Source organism: Etheostoma cragini, chromosome 4, assembly GCF_013103735.1.
Source record: "Etheostoma cragini isolate CJK2018 chromosome 4, CSU_Ecrag_1.0, whole genome shotgun sequence".
NCBI classification, from domain to species: Eukaryota; Metazoa; Chordata; class Actinopteri; order Perciformes; family Percidae; genus Etheostoma; species Etheostoma cragini.
Genome location: NC_048410.1, coordinates 4,540,082 through 4,565,118, shown reverse-complemented (window position 1 = coordinate 4,565,118; position 25,037 = coordinate 4,540,082). Strand labels below are relative to the sequence as shown.

The window sequence follows — 25,037 nt, the reverse complement described above, 5'->3', positions numbered from 1 at the left end:
ATATTTCTATACAGCCAGCAGCTGTTATAGCTTTGCATAAAGAGTGGAAACAGCTTGCCTTGCTTTGTCTGAAGGTTACAAAGTCCTCCTATTAGCACCTCTAAAACTCATGAATTGAAACATGTTTTATTTTACGCCAGAAGAGAAAAAAGTGTAAGAAGAACTATAAGTAGACAAAGGGAGGGGGGGGTTATGAAGTTACTTTTACCACCCAAAGGGTCAGTAATAGTCATTCAGCACAAAATTATGCATCAACATACGGGTAAAAAAAAACAAAAATGTGCTGGTATGCAGATATTGTCAGCGTTTTCCTCTTGTTTGCAGTCGTTGTGCTTAGATAGGCGAACCAGCGGCTGGCTATAGCTTCATTTAATGGACAGACATGAGACATATCAATCGTCTCATTTAACTCTCAGCCACAAAGCAAATAAGCGTATATTCAACCATTCAACTAATTTGAGGAAAAGACTGCTGTAATAAAAATAGACGGATTAAGGAAAGAAACACCCAAATAGGGATTTTCTTAGAAGTAGTATTCAGTATGAAATACATGAGGTAATTATTAAGATACATACGTAAATGGTTGATAAAACAGAAGTAAGGAATAAAGGAGTAATCCTTTATCAAAGCTTGCCGTGTGAAATGGATGGAGGGAATAATACGTGTTATGAGCCACCTTTAAATAAGAAACTCGTGAGTGGCATACCCAGGTTGAGCCAACTTACCTCCAGAATGTGAAGGTGGTCCACATAACAGAACCACACCTTGGCCCTCACGGACGTTGACAGCACTCCTCACCGTTTGAGTTTTGAAGTTTTCAAGATCTGATAAATCACATGAGATCGAAATTGAATTAGACTGCGGCCGAAACAATCTAAAATCATCAACAACACAGAATATATGTTTGGCGTTGTATCTAGTCTACATTATCAAGTCTCTAAAAAGAGAAGACAACGTTTTCCCAAACTCCCTTTTCTAATTCACTAAGGCATGTTGTTGATGTTACATTTTGAGCACAGGGACTTTAATAGGGCATCACTGATTATCTTGGGACACCTCCTGACAGCCTCCGACACCTTCAAAGGCATCTGGGATGCTGATGAAATGAACGGACCTGACTATGTGATGTTTACCCTGCAAAACTACACTTAGGCAGAGGGAAGAGATTAGGCTGAAATGGGATAAAATGAGCAGGGGGGGGGGGGAAGGAAATGTGCGCAGACTGAGCATACATGGGGGAGTGTGCACGACAAACGACAGTTTGCAGTGCCAGCAGCAATAAGTAACATCATTATTAAATGTGGTGTAATCTTGCACTTAAAAGCATTAGCTTCCCCATCAATACTCTCAGTACAATCTATCCCGTGCAAATGAATGAGCAGTTGCTGGCAGACAAAACCTAAACCTGGGATGATAAACCACCCCTGGCTTCATGACTGATGGAGGGAAGCTGCCGCAGTCCGCTCTGTACTCTGTCTGCACCCTCTGGCTAACAGCCTAGAGTAAGCCTTCCAAACACAAACAAAAGAAAGTCAGTGTGACCGATAAGGGAAATTAGGAGACGGAAGATTATGGAGAGAAGTGGGACAGAGTGTTGGTAAGATTAATGAGCAGCTCTCTGATGACCGCAGTGGAATCAAACAGAGTCAAGTCACGGCAGGACACCAAAGAGGCCACAGGAGGAGATGGCTGACTTGAAATACAGACAGAGGCAACGTCCTTCTGATCTCACCAGGCTGCCTTAGTAAATACAGACTATATCTCTTAGAGACATTTACATTTCTGAGGAGCGGTGCTGGAGCAAGATTTGTATACTGATTTTAAAAAAGCAGCGGCATAACAGCAGAGGGTAATTATAAAAGCAATGCTTTTGGAAACAAAAGGAGGTGAATCAGAGAGCTACTAATAATCTATAATTATATAATCTATAATAATGATAGTAGTAGAGAAGGAAAGAATGACTACTCCACTAAGATTGTGAAAAATGTCACAGAAGAGGGCAGAGATGTAGCTGGGCTCAGTGCTGGGGGGATACACTTTTGTCTTCTATGGCCTCTGAGCAGAAGAATAATGGGCTTCACTGGAGTGAACTGACCACACGCTGTAACTCTAAGAGCTAGAGGCCAAACTCACTGTAGCTGCAGTGATTCCTTTGTAAGCTAAATCCGTCTCTGCCATAAAAGAATGGCTGGCCTAGACATTACAGAGAGCAAATGTTACATCTCAAAGATGATTGGTCTGGGCAACGGCGCCGCCGTGTAGACATTCCCCGTGTTATATTGTGTTCATCAGTGTTCATAAGCAATTCTACTTTTACCTGCTTCGGTCGCCAAATGATACAACAACCTCCAAGTATGTTTGCTATTTTTAAACAAAGAAATCTGGTTTATTACAACTCTGGTCTTTTTTTTAATAGCTTCGGCTATTATAATAAATATTGTACTTATGATAACACTGCAATAAAAAAAGCAATTACTGAGAAGTGGGAACTGGACGACATCATTACAAGAAAATCTAGCAGTTAAATGACCAGACAGGTTGAAAACAAACCAACAGGCTATTTCAAGCAGTATTCATTTATTTTTTTTATTTTAACTAACAAGCAGCGGTACAAGCTATAACACCGATATATTATCACCTTGAAAAGCTGGTGTCTATTATGGTGTTATGCTGAGATAGTGTTTGCAAACAGTTGCTTCTTTACACATCCAGCAGTAACACTGTTATTTATAAGGAGTTGTGTTTCTGGCCACCCAACAAATATGAGTCAAATATTGCCTCTCTTTTAGCTTTGTTTTGGTCTCCATCAACTCTCTAAGGAAATCTCTGGCTCTTTGGCTCCTCAAATGTTCCACTATGTTTACCAACCACATACAGGCAAACTGTGTCTGTTTGTTGTTTGGTGCGGATGCAGCTAGTGTACAGTGGGTTTATGATCACCAAACACAGCAGCATGCTGTGGCTGGAGAGCTGGGACCGAAGAAAACAGGACAGTCGAGGGCCATAAAACCAAAGAGACGCTAAAGGGCTCCATAGAGCTGAGGTGAACCGCACGGTCCGATAATGCGTCATTTTTGTCTGTTTGTCACTACTCAGAGACAGGGAGACATTTTACACTTAACACAGTCTTTGACCTATTGATAACATAAAAAAAATGAAGAAATGCAGCTTTCAACCCATCTATTTGGCTGTGAAAGCAAATGCGATTGCATCCAAAATGTTGCCTACTCACTACACCAACCAACTCTACATGCCACGGTAGATCAAATTTTACGCAGGAAGTCAGTAGGTAAACTGCATGGATGAGAGCTGTGTACTGCATGGCAATTTATCATGGCTGAAAATTTTCCCCAGTGCTAATGGAGTTTAACAGTGTGGAAAAATATATTGGGCTTTAAACCAATATTGTGTCATTTGTATGCGATTTCTTTAAAATTCCCTACATATAACTCTATCTTCTTCCTTATCTGTATTACATTCGTCCAGGTCAAGTTACACTCTATGTATTACAATTTCTTGATGATAACAGTTTTATTTTTGCAAAACTTTCCCAGAACATAGATATTTTTTTGTGGTTGGTGTTTTCCAAATGTCAAGTCTGTAGTGAGCGGGACTTAGAGGGCAGGGCCAGTAGTGAAAAATGTATGGGCATTTGCAGTAGACCAATGTTGTCATGTTCCCGGATTTCAACAAATAACTTGGGAAGAAAATTGTTTTCATGACTAATAGAGACTGCCAAAACCAATATGGGTCTCTATCCAGATTGTATAAAACTAGATTTCTTTTTAAGGTAGTATGAAGTAGATGCTTTCATCAGTAAAACGGTGCTGTTGATTGCACTTTTGTGTTTTATTTGCATTATTACCTTTTGTTCAGTTTGTCTGTATGTCTGTTTGTCAGCAGAATTACGAAAGAGCTACTGGCCCAATTTTCATTGAACTTGGTGGAAGGCTGTGCCATCGGTCAAGGAAGAACCCATTATGTTTTTTTGGAGCGGATCCAAATCCCTACAGGCGGATACACAATTGATTTCCCTTTCCGTTTCCCTTTTATTAGCATTGCAAAATTGGGCATTTGGTCTTGGCGGAGGTCTGCCCTCACTGAGTGTCCTTCTAGTTTCAGTTTAGTTTCATTGCAAATATGAGCTGTGGGAGGGTAAGCAAACCTATAGTGGTTGCAGTTGAATTTTGAAAAAAAGCAGAGAATAGCAAATAATGCATGGCATTTCTATCTTAGGGCAGTGGCCTCATTACATGGAAAAGCAGAATATCAGCCAAGCTGATCTCCTAGACCTCCCTCACTGTGCATTAGGCAAGACAATAAATGTCAAGCAGCTCTGCAATTCACCCGGTCCCCACAAGTGAGATTCATTACTGGCTATAGGGATAATGGCAGTCCATCTCCTGAGAGGAAGTGAAATGCTCTCTATCCTTGGGACATGATCAATAGTCAGCAGGTTTGATCAAGAGATGTGAGGTGCCTCTACAGTGCCTATCTGAAAGGTAGGACACCACTCCACAGTATCACATTCTAACCTGGTCTTTTGTCTTTTGAGCTATAGGATGACTGAGCAGCAGACTGTCACTGTCCGATACACTTACAATCTTTATATATTATGCATAAAGATGTGGCTGGTGATTACAAAGATGTAAACACTTCTTAAGCAATATTTGTTTATGTCTCCTTTTAGAGTCTGGATCACAGGGGGGCATGTTACTTGGCAAAATATGAGACAATTCGGACTGAGCATAGATGCTGTCAGAGTTGGAACCACTAATGAGAATCAATGGAGTTTAGACGCAGTCAGAAGCTACCTCTCCCACTGTGTTTGTTGCATCTGACATTTCATTCAATTACCATTTCTCCTCTTGAAAATCTATTCTCAGGCAATCTAAATGAGAAATTGGAATATTAAATGAAAAAACAAAAGGTCTAGGCCACAACTATATTACGCACATATCAGACTAATACAGATACTAAGAGATGACAGAATGTCATGACTTTGTTAGAGTCGTGCAAGAAATGTGTTAGCAACTGTAGGATCACTTACATGCAAATTGGAGGCTGGCTCTGCGGCTGAGGATGGACCCCCACGTATTGAAGGCTGTGCACTGGTACACCCCGGTGTCTTGGTCCTTGTCCAGGTTGCTAATGATCAGGCTGCCCCCAGACATGTGACGCCGGTAGTCATTCCCCAGATCAATGAGTGTTCCGTTTAGTGACCATCTGGAAAACCGCAAACACAATCAGTTGCTGAGGCCCCTGGAGATGCACGCTCACAGTGTTTATCACAGGGATCGATTTGATCGGCTACATCGGGCTGAGAAGAGAAAAGGTGAGTAATAAGAGCAGGAATCTTTACTGTAAACAGATTAATCTAAATGTTGTAAATATTCCTTAGAGAAAAAACATACATTGCAAACATTTCTTGACATTAAGAACAACTATAGCTACCAGTTTTCAACAATTTGACTTCATTCAAGTATTTTGTTTTCTACTAATGCAGGAAAAATTCCACAACTGAGCATATTTGCTGTGGTGAGTATTGATTTTTCTCCCACTTGCATGGTGAAGTGGGTTTTGTTTCATCTCACTTTTAATTACTTCCACCAAGGAGGTCATGTGTTTGTTGCAGTAAAAATGTAAGTGTTGTTGTGCGGGTAGGAATATACAAAATGATCTGTCATAGCGTAGTGAGAGCAAGCACTTTGAACGCTTTTGACTGTTTGTAGCCACGCAAGAGGAATCGCAATATCGATCTGTCGGTCGGTTCACCAATTTCACTGAAATATCCCAACAAGCATTTCATTGATTAACATACAACCATGTACAGATATTCATGTTTTTCAGAGTATGAATCTCATTGACCTTGGTGATCCAATGACTTTTCCTCTAGTGCCCCAATGAGGTTGACTTTTGTGATTAAGAGTGAAATATCTCAACAACTGTTGGATGGATTGCCTTGAATTATGTAACAAATACTAATGGTTTATTATCTGAATTTAAATTGATCATCACAACAACGGGTACACATTTCTTTTACTATCCAGTCAATTTTAAACATTAGCACAACGGTTTGTACGGACGGTTTGTTAAATGTAACAACTTTGGTAATCACTGTCTTTTCCTCTGGCGCCTTGATTGACTTGAAAGGTACACACACATTGATGTCCACCTCAGGAAGAATTCTTAGGACTTTGTTGATCCCCTGACTTTTCAGGTCAAAATTTTACTTTGTTCAATACTTTGCTTTTTGAAATCCCTAACTAATGACTCTCCCATCAGCCTCAGCCATATTTTTTGTTACATGAAAGTAAAAGTACTTGCTATGGAGTCAAAATGGACTCTGTTGGTGTTACATTATTATACAGTACACTAATGGAATAGTATTATTGATGCAGTATCATTTAACGTACATTTTAATGTTTAGCTGGCTTTGGTAGCTACTGTTACTCATCTTATGAACTGTGGTGTTTAGTAGTTTAATTTACTGTATTGTATTTTATATGCTCATTAAAGGCTAGGTTTATAAAATCTTCATATGACCTATGTCTTTATTTAAATAACAGCAGCTGCCACATGAATGAAGTAAAAAGTTAAATATTTTAATACTTTCCACTAACACTAAACTAAAATAGTTAACAAGGCAAACATTATATTATATGCTAAACATCCTATGTTGGCATTATCATTGTGATGATAACTGCATTTTGACTTTAGCATTTAGCTCAAAGCACCACTGTGCCAAAATACAGCCTCAAAGATCTGATTAGTCTTGCTGCTATTTATTCAGGAATTACCATACTTGAATAAGTAAAATAAATATTTTTGACATGATGGTAAATCTCTATGCGCATTTTGACACAAATTCGGCTCCAGATTAAAAATGCGTTAACATTTGGTGTTATTAAAATTACAAATCTAAAGGACGATGCAGCCTTGGCAGATTTATGCGCTCTGTGAGTGCTTTCTAATTAGTTCATGTTTGTGCCTTAGTGTTTCTGACTTATTGCGTTCTGACACCTTCATTTTGTATTGTCCACACACCATTTCCTTCAAAGAAAGGTCACAAGATACTTTGTCATGCGTGCTCAGTTCAGATAGTGACAGCTATTAATCACAGCTACCAACAGAGGCAAAAAGCTGAATAATGTTCTTGTTGAACAATGACAACACTTTATACATTCTTACATTTCAGTCTGTCGGCATGACAGCAAAGCATATGAAAGAAATGCAAACTGAGTGATACCTATACAAGCATGGAGAGTAACAGGACTTTATCTCAGAACATCAACACAGATGAAAAATTACATTTCTAATTCCAAATATAATTTGATAAAACAAAGAATTATTATAAGTCTGCCTTTGTGATAGGACTGTGAAATGACAATTCCTATGATAAAGAGAGAAAAAATCAATATCATTCTTTCCCCCTTCCAGGCAAACTAACAAGCTGTTAGAATGATGCTTCATGCAGTCTTAAAGGCAGTCATGGCTCTCCCAGTCTCCTGCCTGACAGACTACAAAAGACGAAGCTGTCTTTCATCTTGTAGCTTGCATTATTCATTCATTTGTCTGTTCCAGTCATTTAATCTGACTGTTCCAACAATGATATTACTTATGTGCAATACTTGTCATCGCAAAACCTCTAAGAATGTATTTTAAAACACAAACTCAGATATGCAATATGAACATTTCGAATTAAACACCACCTTTATGATTACAAGTGTTTAAGGTGTTTTGTGTTAAAGTCCTTGTAGATCATCTTTTGAATTCTCCATTGTCTTTTTCCTCCCGTGTTTGTGCCGAAGGGATTGTATGTGCAGGAGAGGAAGGGGTTAAATGGATGGGAAGCTAGTTAGACTTGCAGCTACCCAGCAGGACTGAACTTAATGGGAAAGGAAGGTGGGCAGCCTGGACAGATCACACACCTCGAGAGACAGCAGGTTGAGTGTGATGGTGTCAATGCAGAACAGACACAATCAGTGAGCCACCTACCTACGCTTGCTGCAGAAACACCTGAGAAGGGCTCTGTTATTAGAAGACGTGGGGAACCTTGTTTGCCTTTTCCATGTTAACCCCAAAAAGATTAATGTTATTTAATAGTGTAAGGGCAGATCAACAGGAGTAAATGGTTGACACGAATGCAATCTGAACCTACTGAAAAAGACCATTTAGACATTTTAATGGCAGCTATGCCAAATCTTTGTCATTACTAGCCAGTTGTGAAAAGAAAAAGAAAAACATACCCCACATAGCGACAGTGAAAGGTAAGAAGTGAGAGGTGTCTCAAAAAATGTGAGACGTCACACTTCACACGTGAAGAAACATCAGCACAACACAATGCACACATCATCTTTATTAACCCAGCTGGGCTGTTATCTCTGTATACTAAAAGGGACAATACAGATGCAACCTTCTCTTAATGAGAGCTCTTTCAGTTCTGCTGCTCCGACAGACTGTTTGAATTTAAATCATGAATTTAAAATCACATCAGGTGGAGAGGAGATTACAGTAAGTCCAGCAGAGTCTAGGAGAACAGTCCTATTTGCTGCGGTGTGCTGCAGGCGCGGGCTGATCTGAGCATGCTCTGAATGAACTCCCTGTAACCTTGAGGTTCACATCAATTTTGCATGAGGTCTCCACGTCAAATAGACTGGGGATTGTACTGCAGCACACACTGGTGACCACACACAGACCACACACTGTTCACGCTTACACACACACACACACACACAAGCACAGAGCTTAAAGCTGATAATGGAAATTCAATTGCTGACCAGGGTACTCTCCACAATTATGTTTGTCATCATTGTTGCTGCTTTATAGTACACTGATGTTCATTTGGCTTCCAAGTCAAATGTAACAGGATAAATATTCCTTAAACCCCCCTGTAATAGTGTCCGTTTTTTGTGTGTTTGTGGTTTTGTGTATCTGTGTGTGTCTATCAGCTTCAAAACTCCTATGGAATTACTGACATATTAACAGAAATATATTATGTCATAAACCCTTTACCAACATATATTATACCATTTACAATTACAAATGATCGGATATATAACCCAATGAATCAATCAATCAAACAACCAGTCAATCAATTTTATTAATCACATAAAATCATGCAAGGTACAATTCCACTGAACTGTAATGCCATTGGCTCCTTTTTCAAAACAGTCAGATAAATACATAAATACCAAAGATCCTCAAACCTAATTTACAATATAGGTTGACTTTCAAAAAATCCCAAAACGACACAAACAACGTTCTATTTATCTATCTAAAGCATGGTGGCGGTTTAATCATGCAAACGTAATAATGTGAATGTTCTTTTTAATTTAACATGCACGTGTTATGCATGTTTGAAACACGGAGTAAATGTTGTGAAACGTAACTAGTTCAGTTTAGGCAATAAAAATACTCTGGGTTAGTTAAACATCGGGGATTGGCTTAAACTCAGTCATGTAAAACTACTAAAATGAGGATGTAATGTGACGTCACAGATGTCATTGCTACAAGGTCTAAGGTCCGTAAAACTCGGTTAATTTCAAGTGACAGTAAACATTTGGTTTTTTACATGGGACATAAATCCGTGTCGTCAGTGAAAGTCCTGTTTGTTTGACCCATCCACCCAACCTGCTTATACGTTGTCACCTCTCGTCCTCGGTTGCTCTCGCGATAATTACTACAGCCACGAGAGGTAATTCCCTAAACAAGAAGCGTAATTATGGATCGTTATGAGTTGCTTGCGTTATCGACCATTAAGGCCGTTCTCTGGATGAGGACAGGCTGAAATAAAAGCATATTCATCAAGCTCCAGCAGAGTAAAAATTCTATATAAGTCTATATGTCTGCCTTTATTTAAGACCAAGGGCTGGCATTCTTTCGGTTTATCCTATTGGTTTTAAAATGATCTCATAAGCCAAGCGGCAATAGAACTTTCTCACCGTGGAAAAGAACAGTAACGCTCCAAAAGATATAAATCAATTTGATTTTAAACAATTTTTAGATTCAGTCCTGTTATCTGACTCTGTATTGCATCTGAATTCATAACATCTTCTAATCACCCTTCCAGTTCTATTTATGTCACTGTTACCCTGAACCGACCCGTAAACAAAGGTAGAGTCATACATCTGCCTGAAGTCACATTACATGATAGCAGACACCAGCCAGAGTACTTTTTTATTCCCCCTTTCCAATCACTGCTGTGCCCTTGATCCTGTGGTACAGCGGATTCATGGTAAACACAGTGACAGGTGTATTCATAAAGCACAGCTCTGAGCCCTGGAGTGTGCTCTGGCACTACACTGGACTATTTGTCAACTGAAGAACTGTCAGGGTTCCTGTTCATATATTCACAATGTCAACGAGTGGGCAAAGTGGAGGGGAGCAGTGAAGTGTTGGAAACAAAATCTGACGGAAATGAAGCTAACTAGCATGGTTATGAGCGTAGACACAAAAGACAACCTGGTATTTTCATTTGATCATATCTGCTCTCTCTTCTCTAACATGTAAACCAACTAGGCATGATTTTTTAACGTGCCCCTGTTAAACCCTATTAAAGGACGTTTCTACCTCCCTATCAAATATCAATCCAAAATCAGTATATCTTTTCAGGAGTACAGGAGAAATTAAGTGAGCATGTTTCTCGGTTACATTTTAGGTGTTTTAACTCTACCTCGTCCTGCCTTTTTCAGTTAGTGTTCCCCTGCAATTTCCATAATGTCAGTCTGCATCACATTCTGCCCGGCTTCCCTGGTCTGCATATTTTCCTTGTGTGATTGCTGAGCATCAGCACTTGACGGTCTCTGCCACAGTTACTGGTAATGATCTAACGTATAAGGCTTTTTCCTGTCAATCAACCACGTAAAAAGACCAAAACCAACAATGAATTTGTGTAACTAACGTGTAACCAAATCCTGACGGTATCTATGCTTGAAATATATTGTAAAAAACACATCAATGAGTCACACTATTCCACTGGGTCAACTCTACTCTTATTTCTTTGAACATGAGCCCTACATTTTATATTGACTCAAGGGGCCCTATTTTAACAATCTAAGTGCACGGCTTGAAGTGCATGGAACAGGTGCGTTTAGGGCGTGTCCAAATTCACGTTTGCTTGTTTGACGGGGGAAAAAAAGGGTGTGTGCGCCAGGAACATGGTTCAGAAGGGTTGTACTAAGTGTCTTCAGTACTTACTAGGTGATTTTTGGGCGTAACATGCACTAAACCGATCAGAGTGTCATCTTCCATTCCCTTAAAAAGCCAGGCGAGCTTATACCTTGGCGCATTGTTATTATGATGGCGGATTTGAATCGTAATATTTTTATTTTTAAGCTTTTGCATGTGTGTGCTGCTGCTTCTGTGTGTAGCAAGCAAAGTGTACACCCGCTGTGCACAAGCCTAGGCACATTTTACTGATACACTGTTAAAATACAATGAAACGCTGCGCTATTGACTTTAGACAAGGTTGTTTATTGGTCAATGGCACGATCACTTCCCACTGCCTCAATATATACTACACAAAGAATTCACCTGAACACACCTTCCCGTAAGAGCAGCACGCCCACGAGCGCTAAGGTGGGCACAGGTGCATTTGCTGTTTAAACAACATGGGCGCTGGACTGGAAATTAACAACTGCGTCGCTCTTAAAATAGCAAAGATAATAGCGTTGGGCTTTGCGCCGCGCTGCACCGCGTGCAAGATAGGGACCAATACCACATACACCATACTACTGCTAGACTGTGACTAGTGAGTATTTACAGCAGCGGGACGGTGGCTAGAGCATCAAATTAGTAATTATCCGCTGCTGAAAATGATCTCCAACAAATGCACCAGTTACTATGTTTGTGAGATGTTTGCTAAAAAAATTTAGCTGTCAATTTTTTTTTTAAAGATATTAAAATATACTGTATAAACATTTACATCTTCAGTAGGAACCAACAAAAGAGCGAAAAATATAGAGTAACAGCAGCGTTATCCTGTGAGCCTTCTTTTTTCCTCTAAAGATTATATGACATAAACTATAAAGATTTTTGACATGTACAGTGAATACCCATGCTACTTTCTTATGTTTAAAATGAAAAAAATATATACAAAAAATAATACATATACTGTATATATTATATACATACGCTATATTATGCCTGGTATTACTTCATACTGTACTATTCTAATGTTCATGCAGTTTTGCTGAAAAACCAATATACTGGTTATATTTGGCCACTGTCCGCTGGATTCAGATGATATCTGACTAATAATTTCAATATTTTATCTCAATTTTATCACTGTAAAATATGCTGAAAAGCTGAAACACCCTACTGCAAGATAACTGATATCCTCAATGCTACAGTGGCTCCCTGACTAGGGTTAACATCATCTTCTCTGGCAAATTTGATATTGTGTGACCTAATTTTTTTTCTATGGATATTAAACCAAATGGATGTATTTTTCCTAATAGCTGCAGTAACTGAGGAAATTAAGTGTGGAGCTATGAATGTAATACCCTCTCGCTGGGCATATCTAATTATACAAATACTGTTCATTTGCAGGGTCTGGGCCCATAGTTTGCAGACTCGAGTGAAAGTTATAGCGTGACCATTTCCAAAAGGAGTTTGCTCAGGACATTTTGATGTTCTAATTTCAGTGTTGGAGAAATAAATTGCCATGAATTTATGCTTTCCATTTTATTATCAGGACAAAAAAGTCCTCTCCTTGCCCGAAGGGAAACAAGTCAAGTACAATCAGTGTCATAAAAACTGATGCAACCCAAATAACGCTGAAAAGAATGACAACGTAAGATTAAGGGTAGAAATCTAGTGTCTTTAAAAGCATTACCAGAAATGTCAATCAACATTGGTGAGAGCTTGCTCACTCAAACGTCAGTTCTTCCTTTAAAAACCTGGTTTCAGTTTTTTTGTATTTTATTTAAATGAGGGCACTGACTTTAACCAATGGATCTAATGACCACATATTGAGTGTGTTGGTTTGTACTATCAGCTGAGTTCCAAAATGGCTGGAAGTTAGTGAACTCCAAGTACTACAGCTCTGAGGATACACAAAAAAATGGACAAAAACAAGAGAGGAGCCGCACTAGGTTCACTAGGGACACAGTAGCTTTACATAAAATCAGAGCAACAAAAATGGTAACAAAAATGATTTTCTCAACAGATCATCTTATAAGTGGATGGTGTACATGTTGTAGTGTTTTAAATAATATCACACAAATCAAATGTTAAGGTTGTAATAAACAGCCACATTGCATACATTTCAAATCAGAAAACCTAAAGCTGCATCAGATTGTTTTCTGTTTGAAGTTTTTGGTCTCTTGAGGTCAATTCCACAACAAGCTAAAAATCACACTTTTTTGAAATTATTAGCTTGTAATATAATGTATTAGCAAACTATTGCTTAGTTACATATGCCATGAACATATTATTTGGATATGTGTTAATGTTACCTGACCAATGCGAGTCAGATTTTTAACCTCCTTTTAGCTTTGTTTTGGTCTCCACCTACTCCTGACAAATATATCTGGCACTGTAGCTGCCAAATGCTCTCTTAGAAAATTCAATTCAAGTCAATTTCATTCAATATCACAAATTTTGTTTCAAGGAACAAATCCACAATGTGTACAGCATACAGCACCCTCTATCCTTGGACCCTAGATTCAGATAAGGAGAAACTCCCCCCGTAAAACTTTTAACATGGAATAAAATGGAGATAAAAAAATTGTAAAAGTAACTGAGTAGGGATGAAAGAGGGATCATTATGTTAACTCAATAGTCACTAATAAGTTGTTTATTTGCTGTTTGGTTCTGGGCAAGTAGCCTAAAGTATGTTTATCTGAGCTTATTTGCTAAAAACAGCTGCCTTCTGCTGCACAAACAACCAGAAAGAGAAAAACCTCTTCCACAACACTAGTGAACGTCAGAATGCTTTAAGTTGCGGGGGAAATAATGCAAGTGATGGTTTCAACTTTTATTGAGACTGACTATCCTGAGAAAGCTCAGATTGCACAATAGGTACAATGATATCCTCTGCTGCTGTGCCTAGACCATGTTTTCAGTGCAGACACATGAAAGGAAATGTAAGCATTTAACAGAATGTCACTCACAAGGTTATTTCCTCTCTGCCCTGCTTGCTGTGCATCTACATGGTGCTGACCAAGCTCCGAAACACAATCTACCACAAAAGAAACACCGCCAGCTGCCATTTTCAGGCAGTTCTCCCTGCACCGCCAGGGAATAGCCAGGGAGATATCAAAGGATCTGTGGTGCAAATGAGTTGTTGGAATCTCCTTGTCTCTCCTAATGATTTCTTAAGCCATGAACCATATTATAAATCATCAGCTTCAGCCGTTCTGTGGCTTAAATCTTATCATTAATAAAGTTAACCCCACTAATATCTGAGGTGTTGGCATATTCATCACTCTGACTCTTGCTCTACATCATAGCCTAGGCTGAGACGGATAAGCTTTTTTTTTCAATTAGAAATGGATGCTCAATTAAGCAGTTGCTCTTTGAAGCCTCTTTTTTGTTGTTGGATGGTGCGTAATCTCTTTCCAGCATTTATGTCCTAAAAAACGTTCTTTAACAGATCAATAGCCATCAGCGCTATCTGTACCCTCTTTGATTTGGATGCAATAAGGATTCACAAGCAATTAAGCAGCAATGGATTTTCAACAAGTGAAGTGGATGTTGAGCCAAAGCAGGTAGACAGTTGAGCCAAGGCTTGTGGTGTATATAGCTTTGATGTGGTAATTTACCTGTACTGTGGAGGAGGGCTCCCTTCTGCCTCGCACGTGATGGTAGCCTGCTGGTCTGGGGAGTTGATCGGTAAAATGAGGTCACTTGGCTCTGTCTTCCATCTTGGCCCTTGAAATATGACATCCTCTGTACAGGCTGGGGAAAGGGGAAAAAGTCTATAGTAGTACAAGCCAGAAAAAGTGTCTCTTTGACCTCAAGAAAAAACACTGGAAAAATACAGCAAAAGTAAAGAGACGGTGTGGACAAATTGTCAATCTTGCTGCGATACAGCAACTTTCTGACCCTTAGTGTATATTACGTTTTTTGATATACTGTCTTTCCAAAGAAAAAAAAAAGCAAAGGAATGCATTAGGACCTTCACCAAGATGTTTACACAGTTTGCTTGTAATGCATCAATAAGAGCAAATCCCACTTATCCTTGTTAGGCATTAACTGCTAATGCTGACTTATTAGGTATCAGTTTTTCACATATACTGAGTAGCACAACTAAACTGAGGTTTCAGTGTCAATTACTTGCCATAAACAATATGATAATGATGGATAATAATAGATGTGGACTGAAGTTGAGCGCTATAGACTACAAAAGATGACTACTGATGTAGAAAGACAGTTTTCATATATTTCCTCAATAATTAATGATTCCCTGTGAGTGACAGGATTGATAAATAAAGCAGAATGAGTTATTTTCAGATCATCTGTGTCATATACTTCGCATGCACTTGTTAATTGAGGCCATAAGGATGCACTCATCTGCCAGCAGCTTAAAAGGAAAGGAGGTGGAACACAATCTGGTACTAAATGAAAGCAGAGTCGGCCTAATTAATATCCTACTGCTAACATATTGCAGCGTGTGGCTATCAGTTCTACGTGTGGTTTTAACCTGTAATAATGTGTCAAGGAATGAACACATATTTCACTTGAGAAACAAAACATGACAAAAAAATAGGTGATGGTTTTTCAGAAAGATAGTTGGAATTAGCTTTTTTAAAGTAGAGTAAAAAAAGTTACGTTTGGTGTACATCCTTTGTTGTAGAACAATCTATTCATAAATGTTCAAACAACTAGCTTACTAACATCAAATTCATTCACCTCACAGTTTTGGTTTAACAAGATCTCCCTTGAGTGAATTTGAATATGATGCAGCGCAGGCTAACATCTAAGGTGTCAGTGTATTTTGTGAAGTTCCCAAACGTAAAGCCGGGCAAGCTATCCCTTCAGATGTCACAATGATTATCATCATCTGGAGTGATTTTGAAGGGTTTCCATCACAACACTGAATAAGAACTAGCACCTATAGGCAGCAACCAAGGCCTTGTTAAAAAACACTTGGCCGCTAGGAAGGTGAGACTGCTTGGATCTGGATCCCTAGAGTACTCGGCATGAATTACCAATGAGCCAATTTGAATAACATTCATTGGGATTTACAATGTCATTTGAACAAGGGTTGACATTCTGGTAGAATGTCTGTGCTTCTCCTGCTCAAATCCCAGGTGGCCACACAAGGGCAAAATGAGGCGGGGGACAAGTAGATTGTGCTAAAATGCGGGGTTGGATTCATTGCATGGATCCTGATAATGATCGGGACAGGCCATAAACAGGAATGGGATCGGACTCCCAGTCGTGCCTGACAGTGCAATGTAAATGTGCAGCAGGACACCGCTCTGGGGAGCGGTGAAGGACATCATGCTGGAGCTCTGTATGTAATGACTGCAACTTAATCAGTGTAGCCTTTTTGGTGGAGAAGAAGAGTTTTTTTTCTGAGGTTATTTACAACTGTTCCAGTGTTGTCTCTTTCTCACTAATGGATAAAAATCCATATTTTGTACAAACACTGCTTTCTAAGAGTGAAATGATATTAATAACCTCTAACCTTATAGACTTGCACTTAGCATGTAGTGTAACACAAAAAAAGCACAACAGTAACAATGTCCTGTAATGAATATGCATTAGCTAACACAAATATATGAGAGAATTTGTCATGGCATAAACAAGTGCAGTCAGACTCAAATTTAAAATATCTTACCTGCAAGGCATCCAGTGATTGATAGCAGAACAATTTGTTTCCATGGTAACATCATCTTTAGTTGCTGGGGGCTATTAAGACTCTCATCCAATTGAGTGTGAATGGAATGCTCTCCCTTGCATACAAGAATTTTAATCTGAAGGGAAAGTAATTATGGATGTGATTAAAATATGACATTTTGATCCAAATACGACAAGCATTCATCAGCAAAAAACATGATTATAGCCCTGCTAAGCTACATAATTGGTTCTTATTATTTGGGAGATTATGTAAGTGAAGAGAAAGTGAATCTTGAGGAAGTAAAAAAGGGGATGGGGGGGGATGCAGAAGAGAAACCTGAGAATACAAACAGGCGGTGCAATTTGCTGGTGGCACAGAAGAAACAGCTGCTAAATGGGTATGTTTTCATCATAAGTGAGGAAGGAAATGATTGACCTCAAAAGATACTTCTCTCTTCCAATTTGACTATCAATAGGAGCTGGCAGACTGTGTACCAGCAATCCACGAAATGCCACTTCATACTTTAACAAAGGGTTTGGTAGATGACTGAATTTAAGCAAGCTGACTGCTTTCATTTTTAAACACACACATCATTCCCTTAGATACATTCTAAAACATCACAAATGGTACATTTTATTGTCAGCTATTAGCTTTGACCGTCGTAAAGATATAACTGTAATTGTCAACCTATGCCTTTTTTACCAAGGTCTTTATCCCTTTAAAAGGGCACAATGATTTAACATATCAAGCTAATGGGGTTTTTCCACTGCGTGGTACCTGCTTGACTGGCCTCTACTTGTCTTTTTTGGTTTTCCATTATCAAAAAAAGTCCCTGGTACCTGCTAGCAGGTACTTTTTTTTTAGTATCACCTCATTCGAGGTTCCAAGCGAGCTGAGGCGATACCAGAAGGTGATGGGAATACATGCAGTCTTCTGATTGTTTGGAGAGAATCGTCACTAATCATGATTGTCATCATTGCTAGCGACAGAAGGGGGGCTATTGAGCTACTTTGATCATCTTCAAATTAATTTAAACAAATAATGTGTTAGATCTAATTAATTTGTCATTTCTTTTGTCCCAATAGGACTAAAGTGCTTCATTTATCTGTTCATGTGGTGGCTTTGGAGTTGTTAAAATGCTCATTTTATACTCATTTTGAGGTTCAATTGTATTTAGAGGTTGTACCAGAATAGGTTTATGTGGCTTAATAAAAATAAAAATAGACTTTATTAATGTTACACTGCAAATTGATGAAGATCCTATTTCCACCCTCTCTGGTTTAGCTACAGAGTGAGACATCTCACTTCTGTTCCATCTTTGTTGGGAGTTGCACATGCGCAGTATCTAGGTAAGGACTACTAGCCAGTCAGAAGCCGAGTATGAGGGCGTGTTTCAAAGGGATGCATGTTTGTCACAGAAGTATAGGCGGGAATAGAGCTGCTTGGAGCAGTTGGTGAACAGTGTTTTCTCTGGATGGAAAGTGCCTTTGGAGTGGACTTTGGGCTTTCTCACTTTACAAACCTACAACGTGCACAAAATAATATATATCACAATAAAGGGAGGGAAAAAGCCAAAAAGCATAATATGAGCTCTTTAAAGGAGCTGTGCTGAGTGAACAAAAGTAATGTAACAAGTAAAGTAACTAAATACTTTTGCTGTTGAGTAATTGGTAAAGTGTGTAAAAATGTGATTACTTTTTCAATGAGTAATAAGTAATTGGTTAGGATAGTAACTTCCCCAACACTACTTGTGTTTCTGCTGCTCGTGTGGAGTAGGAAATATGCTTATGGTCTCATTATGGGAAATGTAAGATCCAGTGGTTTTAGAGCTTGACCCATACAAGTATGATAAAAGTGAGGACATCTCAGCCTTTGACGCACTGATTTTGACCATTCATTATATAATCTGACTCTTCTGGGGTCCCAATAGCACCTAATAGCTGGAGCACGCTGTTAATACCTCTGGTTTTATCAGGCCATTGCTGGCAATGTTGAAAATATATTAGTAAATAATAAATATATATATATATATATATATATATATAGATATATATATATATATATATATATATATATATATATATATATCATCCATAAACTGCTGCATCAGATATCCCATCTAACCAGTGATCAATGACTACAAACTTTTCTTATGAGGAGGTGGAGCAAAGAGCCCTAAGACTCTAATTGCAGTATCAGTGGGACAGGAGGGGCTTTGCTCAAGCCCTGACCTACATCACAGTAAGTGGAAAGTGATACGCCTCTCAGGATTAAGAATTCAAGCCAACCCCTCATCCTTACAACACGACCCTGTTATGTGGATTAACCCAGGGCTATCTTTGGAATTCTTAAAACATACTAACCACTCACTTGTTTCACCAATTTGTAAGTGTAGGATTGTGGCTGGAGTTTGACATGAAAACCATGGCTATGTAATCCTGTGGAGGAGTATCAAGCATGCAAATATTGTGGTGCTGAGCAGACACAATAGAAACGGGGGGGGGGGATCATCCCATTTGCCTGATCACACTTTACTGGCTAATGTTGGCTCAACTTGACTGTCCTGGTGCCAGTAATTGTTCCTCATCTGGAGTAATTGCAGACACAGTGAGACTCAGAGTGGATTTCCTGATGTCTTTCAAAATTTAGGAGGCGCTTTGCCACTCAAAAACCCATCGCATTGGATTACACGGTTTGAGATTCTACTGTAGAGAAAAAAAAATGGTGTGCTGCATTTTTCAGTTTGAGTGCAATATTAACCGCCATCCGCTTCTTGGAGGATTCAAACTCGTCATCCCAACCCATCAGGCCTAAGAGCCTCAAGATCCTGGGAGGAAAATCTCTTCGAAAACTCGTGCTTTGCAAGTTGTGTGTTACACAGTTCATGGCACAGTGTCTCTTCTGATATGATGGATTTTTGCCCCTGAGCACAGCTTCATTCTGCAGTCTGTAAGACCTGCAGGGACATTTTAATTTTTAGAATGTTTTTCTTCTTAGTTGATTTGTGTTTGAATTTTGGGTTTATTTAAAGGTCCAATACATGCCAGTTCTTGAGCCACTGCATGTAAAGAATGTGTCACCCCACCCTTGAAGAATTTCATTTCCAGCCAACGGCTTTTCAGTGGCTCTCTATGGAGAGCTTAAGTTTCTCATGATGCTCCAAAAGCCATTTCAGAGCAGCTAAAAACTGAAGAAAGAATTGTATCACTTCTGACCTTCAAAAAGCTGCACCAGTGTTAAACCTTAAGCAGCTGCATATGCTAAAGCTTTAGAAAATCCAAAAGAAAAAAAGAAAAAATTAACTAACGGAAAACAAGTCTTTCTGTCCTTTTGCAGAGATGAAGGTGAAATGGCATTTTCTTTCTTCAACTTTCTCAACTGAAATGATTGAGCAAAAGATTGTTCTTCCAGATGTAATGAGGCATTGCACTTTCACCTCCAAATGAGCTAATAGAAGTCATTGGCTAAATGCATTCCAGGGTAAATTAGATGACTTCTTGGTTAGTGGGGCTGTTGTTTGGTACATAATTGATAGTAAAGGTGGTTAAAGGCATCCCTTAAGACTGCATAATTGCACAAGAATCCAATAAGGGAGGGAGGAGGGGAGAGTTTCTTTCAAAGGGGTGTGCACGCTCAAGGCCTATAGTCACATCACAAGGAGTACACAGAGCTAGGAGATGGAGATTTACTACACTCAAAAAAATACAAAAAATAAACTCATTGTGTCCAAATTGAACACCAGTGGCACAATGGTTATGCATTCACTACAGTATATGATGCACTCATTCCTTTAAGTTATTGTCTTTATGACTATCTGCCATCTGCATTAAATCAATCAGCAAGAGAACCTGGGAGACAAAGATCCGCCACCAGGGACGTACTCAATCTGAATGCACAGCTGCTCTGAGTTTTCGCCAATGAATTCACAATCAACTAAGCACTGATGCCCCCTAATTTACTCTGACTAACTGACAACCTGCACAAGTCTATTCCACATGAGCCAAGGAGCATAGCAAATAAAATAAGTGACGTGATTAACAAATAAAGGCAGAACTTATTGTCTGTATTTCATGGCTTGTAAAATGAGAAGAAGAACCAAAGTAGGAATAATTGTTCAGTATTGATTGCGTCATAACTCTTAGAGGAGTGAGTAATGCTTCCCATAGCAAATTATGTATTAAGGTTTCAAATAAAAAGGCATCTCAAGTCCCCCCACAACCCAATCTCAACAGCTATTACATTAACATTCATAAAAGTATGGCTTGAATGCATGTTATCTCCTGAGATGTTTCCTTACATTTCATTTCAAGTGGCCTTGAAGACTATGTCACTTATGAATGCTGGGGGAAAGCATACACATGTAGCAATAAACAGATGAGGGAGCGCCATGTCATGTGAATAAACATGTCGGCTTGTGTAATCTTACGCAAAAGTAGAGCAGGGACACGTATGTAGTCATGATCTATATATGAGAGTTTTCACACAAAAACTGAAATTTTTACATTCATAACGTACATGTTTTAATATATCTGTTTACCCGTTAGACACATCTGGGCAGGACACTCTGCAGATGTTATACAGCTGTGTATTTTCATGCGAAAAATCACTGAATCCCTAAAAGACAGCAGGACGCCCCCGGTGACTCTCTCCTATGTTAAACACGGCTGCATCCCTCAGCAGCTGCCTAACGCAAGGGCAGGAGAGTAAGTGCACTTAAAAGAGAGGGGAGCAGCGATCCATTTCTCAACCCCATCATCAGCCAGGCACATCCCCATATCCTCATCCTCGATACAGCCACAAACACAGGACTAGAGGTCAAGGATGTGGAGCAGGCAGCCTCTTTACATTTTTTTCTTCTTTTTCTGTGTGTGCTATTCAATCAATTCCTCCGCCTTTTCTGAAAAGAAACTGGCTGTACAATATCATTGCCAGTCTGGTTCAATCATAAAGGGGTTTCTGAGGATGCTACAAACTCATGCATAGAATAATTCACTGCATGGCTTCAAAGACATGTTTCACCTCTCATTTGGCCACTGCTCAAATTATGTGCAAAGGATCTATAAATAAGCATGAGTATGGGAGAACGATTACAATCCCTGCTGAATAGAACCAGACTTTGACGACGGAGAAGGCTGGGCATTTTTCTCTCACTGTTAAGATAAGAAAAGATAAACTTTATTGTTCTACAATGTGGACATTTTTGCTTGGGTCTGTCCTTTTGTAGTTTGGGTGAAAATAAAAAAGAATACTTGAGTGCAGACCACTGGTGGCCTAAATTTTACCTCCCACAAAAACGATGTTGTGCAATAATTACTAATAGGCCTTGTGTCCCTAAACTGCAACTATAATAATATCATAGTTATTTTTTTATTTTTTTTAGAAAGATCCTATGCAAATATTAGAATGGCATGGTGTTAAATGACAGAAAAAAAAGAGAAAAAAAAGAAAAGAAATCCACGAGCTCAAACTCTTTTTCTCTGCAGAGACTAAAATAATTTCCTTAAATAAGTTGGAGAGACAGCTTTTCACCAGGGGGACAGTCCTCATGCTGTTTGTGTGACTGAGCAGAGCAGCCCCGTATGGACTTGGTCCTAGATGAGGGAAATGAGCCTTTACAGTAGAAATCCCAGTAGGACCATCTAAACCGTTTGAGACTCGTCTAGAAACGCAATCATCAGCATCATGCATCTCGGTCGACATGCTGCCCTTATCCCCGATATTAGATGAAGACATCTAGCCATAGGGATATGGCTTTTTTTTTAGGTTATTTTACTTTGCTCTGATTTAGATTAACTTACTGTTTTTTCTTGCAAAGCAAAGGTAGCAAACTTAACAACATACGATTCTTTCCATATTTAAATGCAAAGGCAGGAAAAAAACGTGCAAACATGCCACTGATTATTTCTGCCCGGACAGGCTACTTACTTGATCTCGGATGCATTGTTTCCCTCTTCCTCAAACTGCTTTGATTGTAATTCCAGCCGTTAGATGTGTTATCTGTGGCTCTGATGGGCGCCTTACATTTCTCACAGCAACTCTTTTCTCTCTCAGAAGCCAGAGAGGAGATTGCTGCTCTCTGCTCCAGCAGTGTTTGCGCTCTGCTCCTAATTCTGCTCCGTCTGTTAGTGCGTCTCTCGGTGCTCGAGGACGGGACAAACAGTCTCCTCTTCCTCGGTAAAATCCACAGTCAGTGAGTTTTTGTCTCGCTGATGCGCCGGAAAGCTCCTCGACCACCTCGTATTACACTCCACAAGATGTTGCCAAGAAGCCGAGAGGACAGTGGTGGCTCTGAGCGGAGACTCACATTGTGCGCATCCCCGGGCTCTGCTCTCTTTGTACGCAGGAAGAAGCGCCCACTGGTGACGCGTGGAAACACCCATCGCAGCACAGTAATGCGCCACCAGCCTATGGGCACCTGGCATTCCATTGCCTAACCCTTGTGTGGTGTTCCCATTTGTGTTTTTGATTCCGGGTCTGGTGGACCCACCACGCTAGTGGCTTTTTAAATCTACACAATACAATATAATAGTTAACAGATGTTTACTTTTGCTCTATTAAAAATGATATATGCATTAATTTATGGTTCATATTTGACAGTTACCCCTCTGAGATCACATTTATGATTACATTATCATTTTTTTTCTGAGAAAACAAGGAAATTCAGTTGTGAAAGGATATAAAAATGTATAAGCTTTTATATATGTCGTGCACCAATGGAGAGATGTCAGAGTTGCAAGTTGCTCAAGAGCACCTAGCAGTGCTCAGGAGGTGAAGAGGCATCTCTCCAGCTACCAATCTACACTTAAGTCCATTCAGGGAATTGAACCAGCAACACTGTGGTTTCTAACCCCACTCCCTACAGACAGAGCTACTGCCATTATTAGGTTCTTGAACATTATTGGTGCTTATTTCTTAGAACTTAATCAGAAAGTGCTTGAAATATAACAATTTTGTTACTTTGTGTGGGAATAACAGGTGCAGAACGACAACAAAGTTTCATAAATACACTCGGACCTGAACAACTCATTATGTTATAGGCCAATGAGTTTGAATTAGAAGAAATAATAAGTGGCTTCTTAATGGGTGGGGTTAAGGGAGTGCACATTTCCTCTCAGGATGTACTGTATGTTGTTTTAAAGAGCAGAGATCAAGAGGGAATTCAAAGAAATATTCTTTGGAATCAAAAAAAGAGAAGACACGATTTATTTAGCCTGATTAAACTGTCTAATGCATTGTCTCACTGAAATAAATGTTCTGTTTTGATGGTGAATATGCTATGCAGTGAATTGTCTTCCACGGATTAATAGAAGAAGAGGGAAGGAGGTTTTTATACATCAAAATAAAAACATCAAGAGTCATCTTTATTATATTTGAAAAAAAGCCCACATGCTGTATTCTTCAGCCAGAGCCTTTATATAGTGTGAGACATCGTGACACACTGCTGCACTTAAAAGTACAGTACAGAAAGATGTGAGACCACACAGGACCCTTTTCAAATAGGGGTGTCACAGAAATGAAACTGAATTGATTTCATGAAGCAGTTATACCAAACATACGGCGTTTTTGGCATTTCTTTCCACCACAGATCCTTTTAAAGTCCCCTGCAGTGGCATTCAGTCCCATGCTCAATACAGTGTAAAGACATGGGCTAATAATCCCACTATACACATCTGTGCTACAATTTCTTTGTTTTTACAGAATCCTGTGACCGTAATACTACTAGTAGGCGTTCTTTGTTTATAGCTGCACTTCAAATTAACGGTGAATCAAAAAGGTAAAATAAGTTGCTTGTAGTGAGGAACCTATTGAGAATTGTATTCTCTAATAAGAGTTTAATCATCTTTCCGCTTATTGCTTTGGTTTTTACTCATTGGTTCACTGAGCAAGGAGTTGTAAAGGGAAACAAAGTTTTGTTTTTATCTGCAAGTCTGAAGTGTTCTGTTATCAGTTTAAATTAAATGTATTAGTATGGCATAAACGGGTCGACTGACTATTTATTGGATATAAAAGATTTGTGTCTGTTATTCTTTGAAAGACACACATGGTTTAGTCCACTCCTGCTCTCGGGTGGACCAAACACATTTGCCACTAAACATTTTACATCCAAATGTTATTGGGCTGTTGCTAAAGAGACTTCAGGTGAACATTGAATCAAACATGGCAAAAACAAGTCCATATGAAAGACAGATGTGAGAAGGAAAAAAGAGGGAAAGCTGCTAGCTTGGTTTCAGAAATGGTTGGTATA

General features: G+C 39.2%; 1 protein-coding gene across 2 annotated transcripts in view; it reads right to left on the bottom strand.

The window, feature by feature from the left end:
• cntn3b (contactin 3b) overlaps positions 1 to 23,109 on the bottom strand; it is a 49,398-nt gene extending 26,289 nt beyond the window's left edge. The window contains exons 1-5 of one of the 2 annotated variants that reach the window (XM_034869846.1): positions 22,718 to 23,109; positions 16,793 to 16,928; positions 14,769 to 14,904; positions 5,051 to 5,226; positions 726 to 824 (exon numbers count right to left, since the gene is read on the bottom strand). In XM_034869846.1, the coding sequence (XP_034725737.1) occupies positions 726 to 824; positions 5,051 to 5,226; positions 14,769 to 14,904; positions 16,793 to 16,847 (466 nt within the window). In that variant the 5' untranslated portion in view covers positions 16,848 to 16,928; positions 22,718 to 23,109. Of the gene's footprint in view, positions 1 to 725; positions 825 to 5,050; positions 5,227 to 14,768; positions 14,905 to 16,792; positions 16,929 to 22,717 lie in introns of those variants that run through there. The other variant, XM_034869847.1, reaches the window with a different exon arrangement.
• Between the last annotated feature and the right edge of the window lie 1,928 nt (positions 23,110 to 25,037).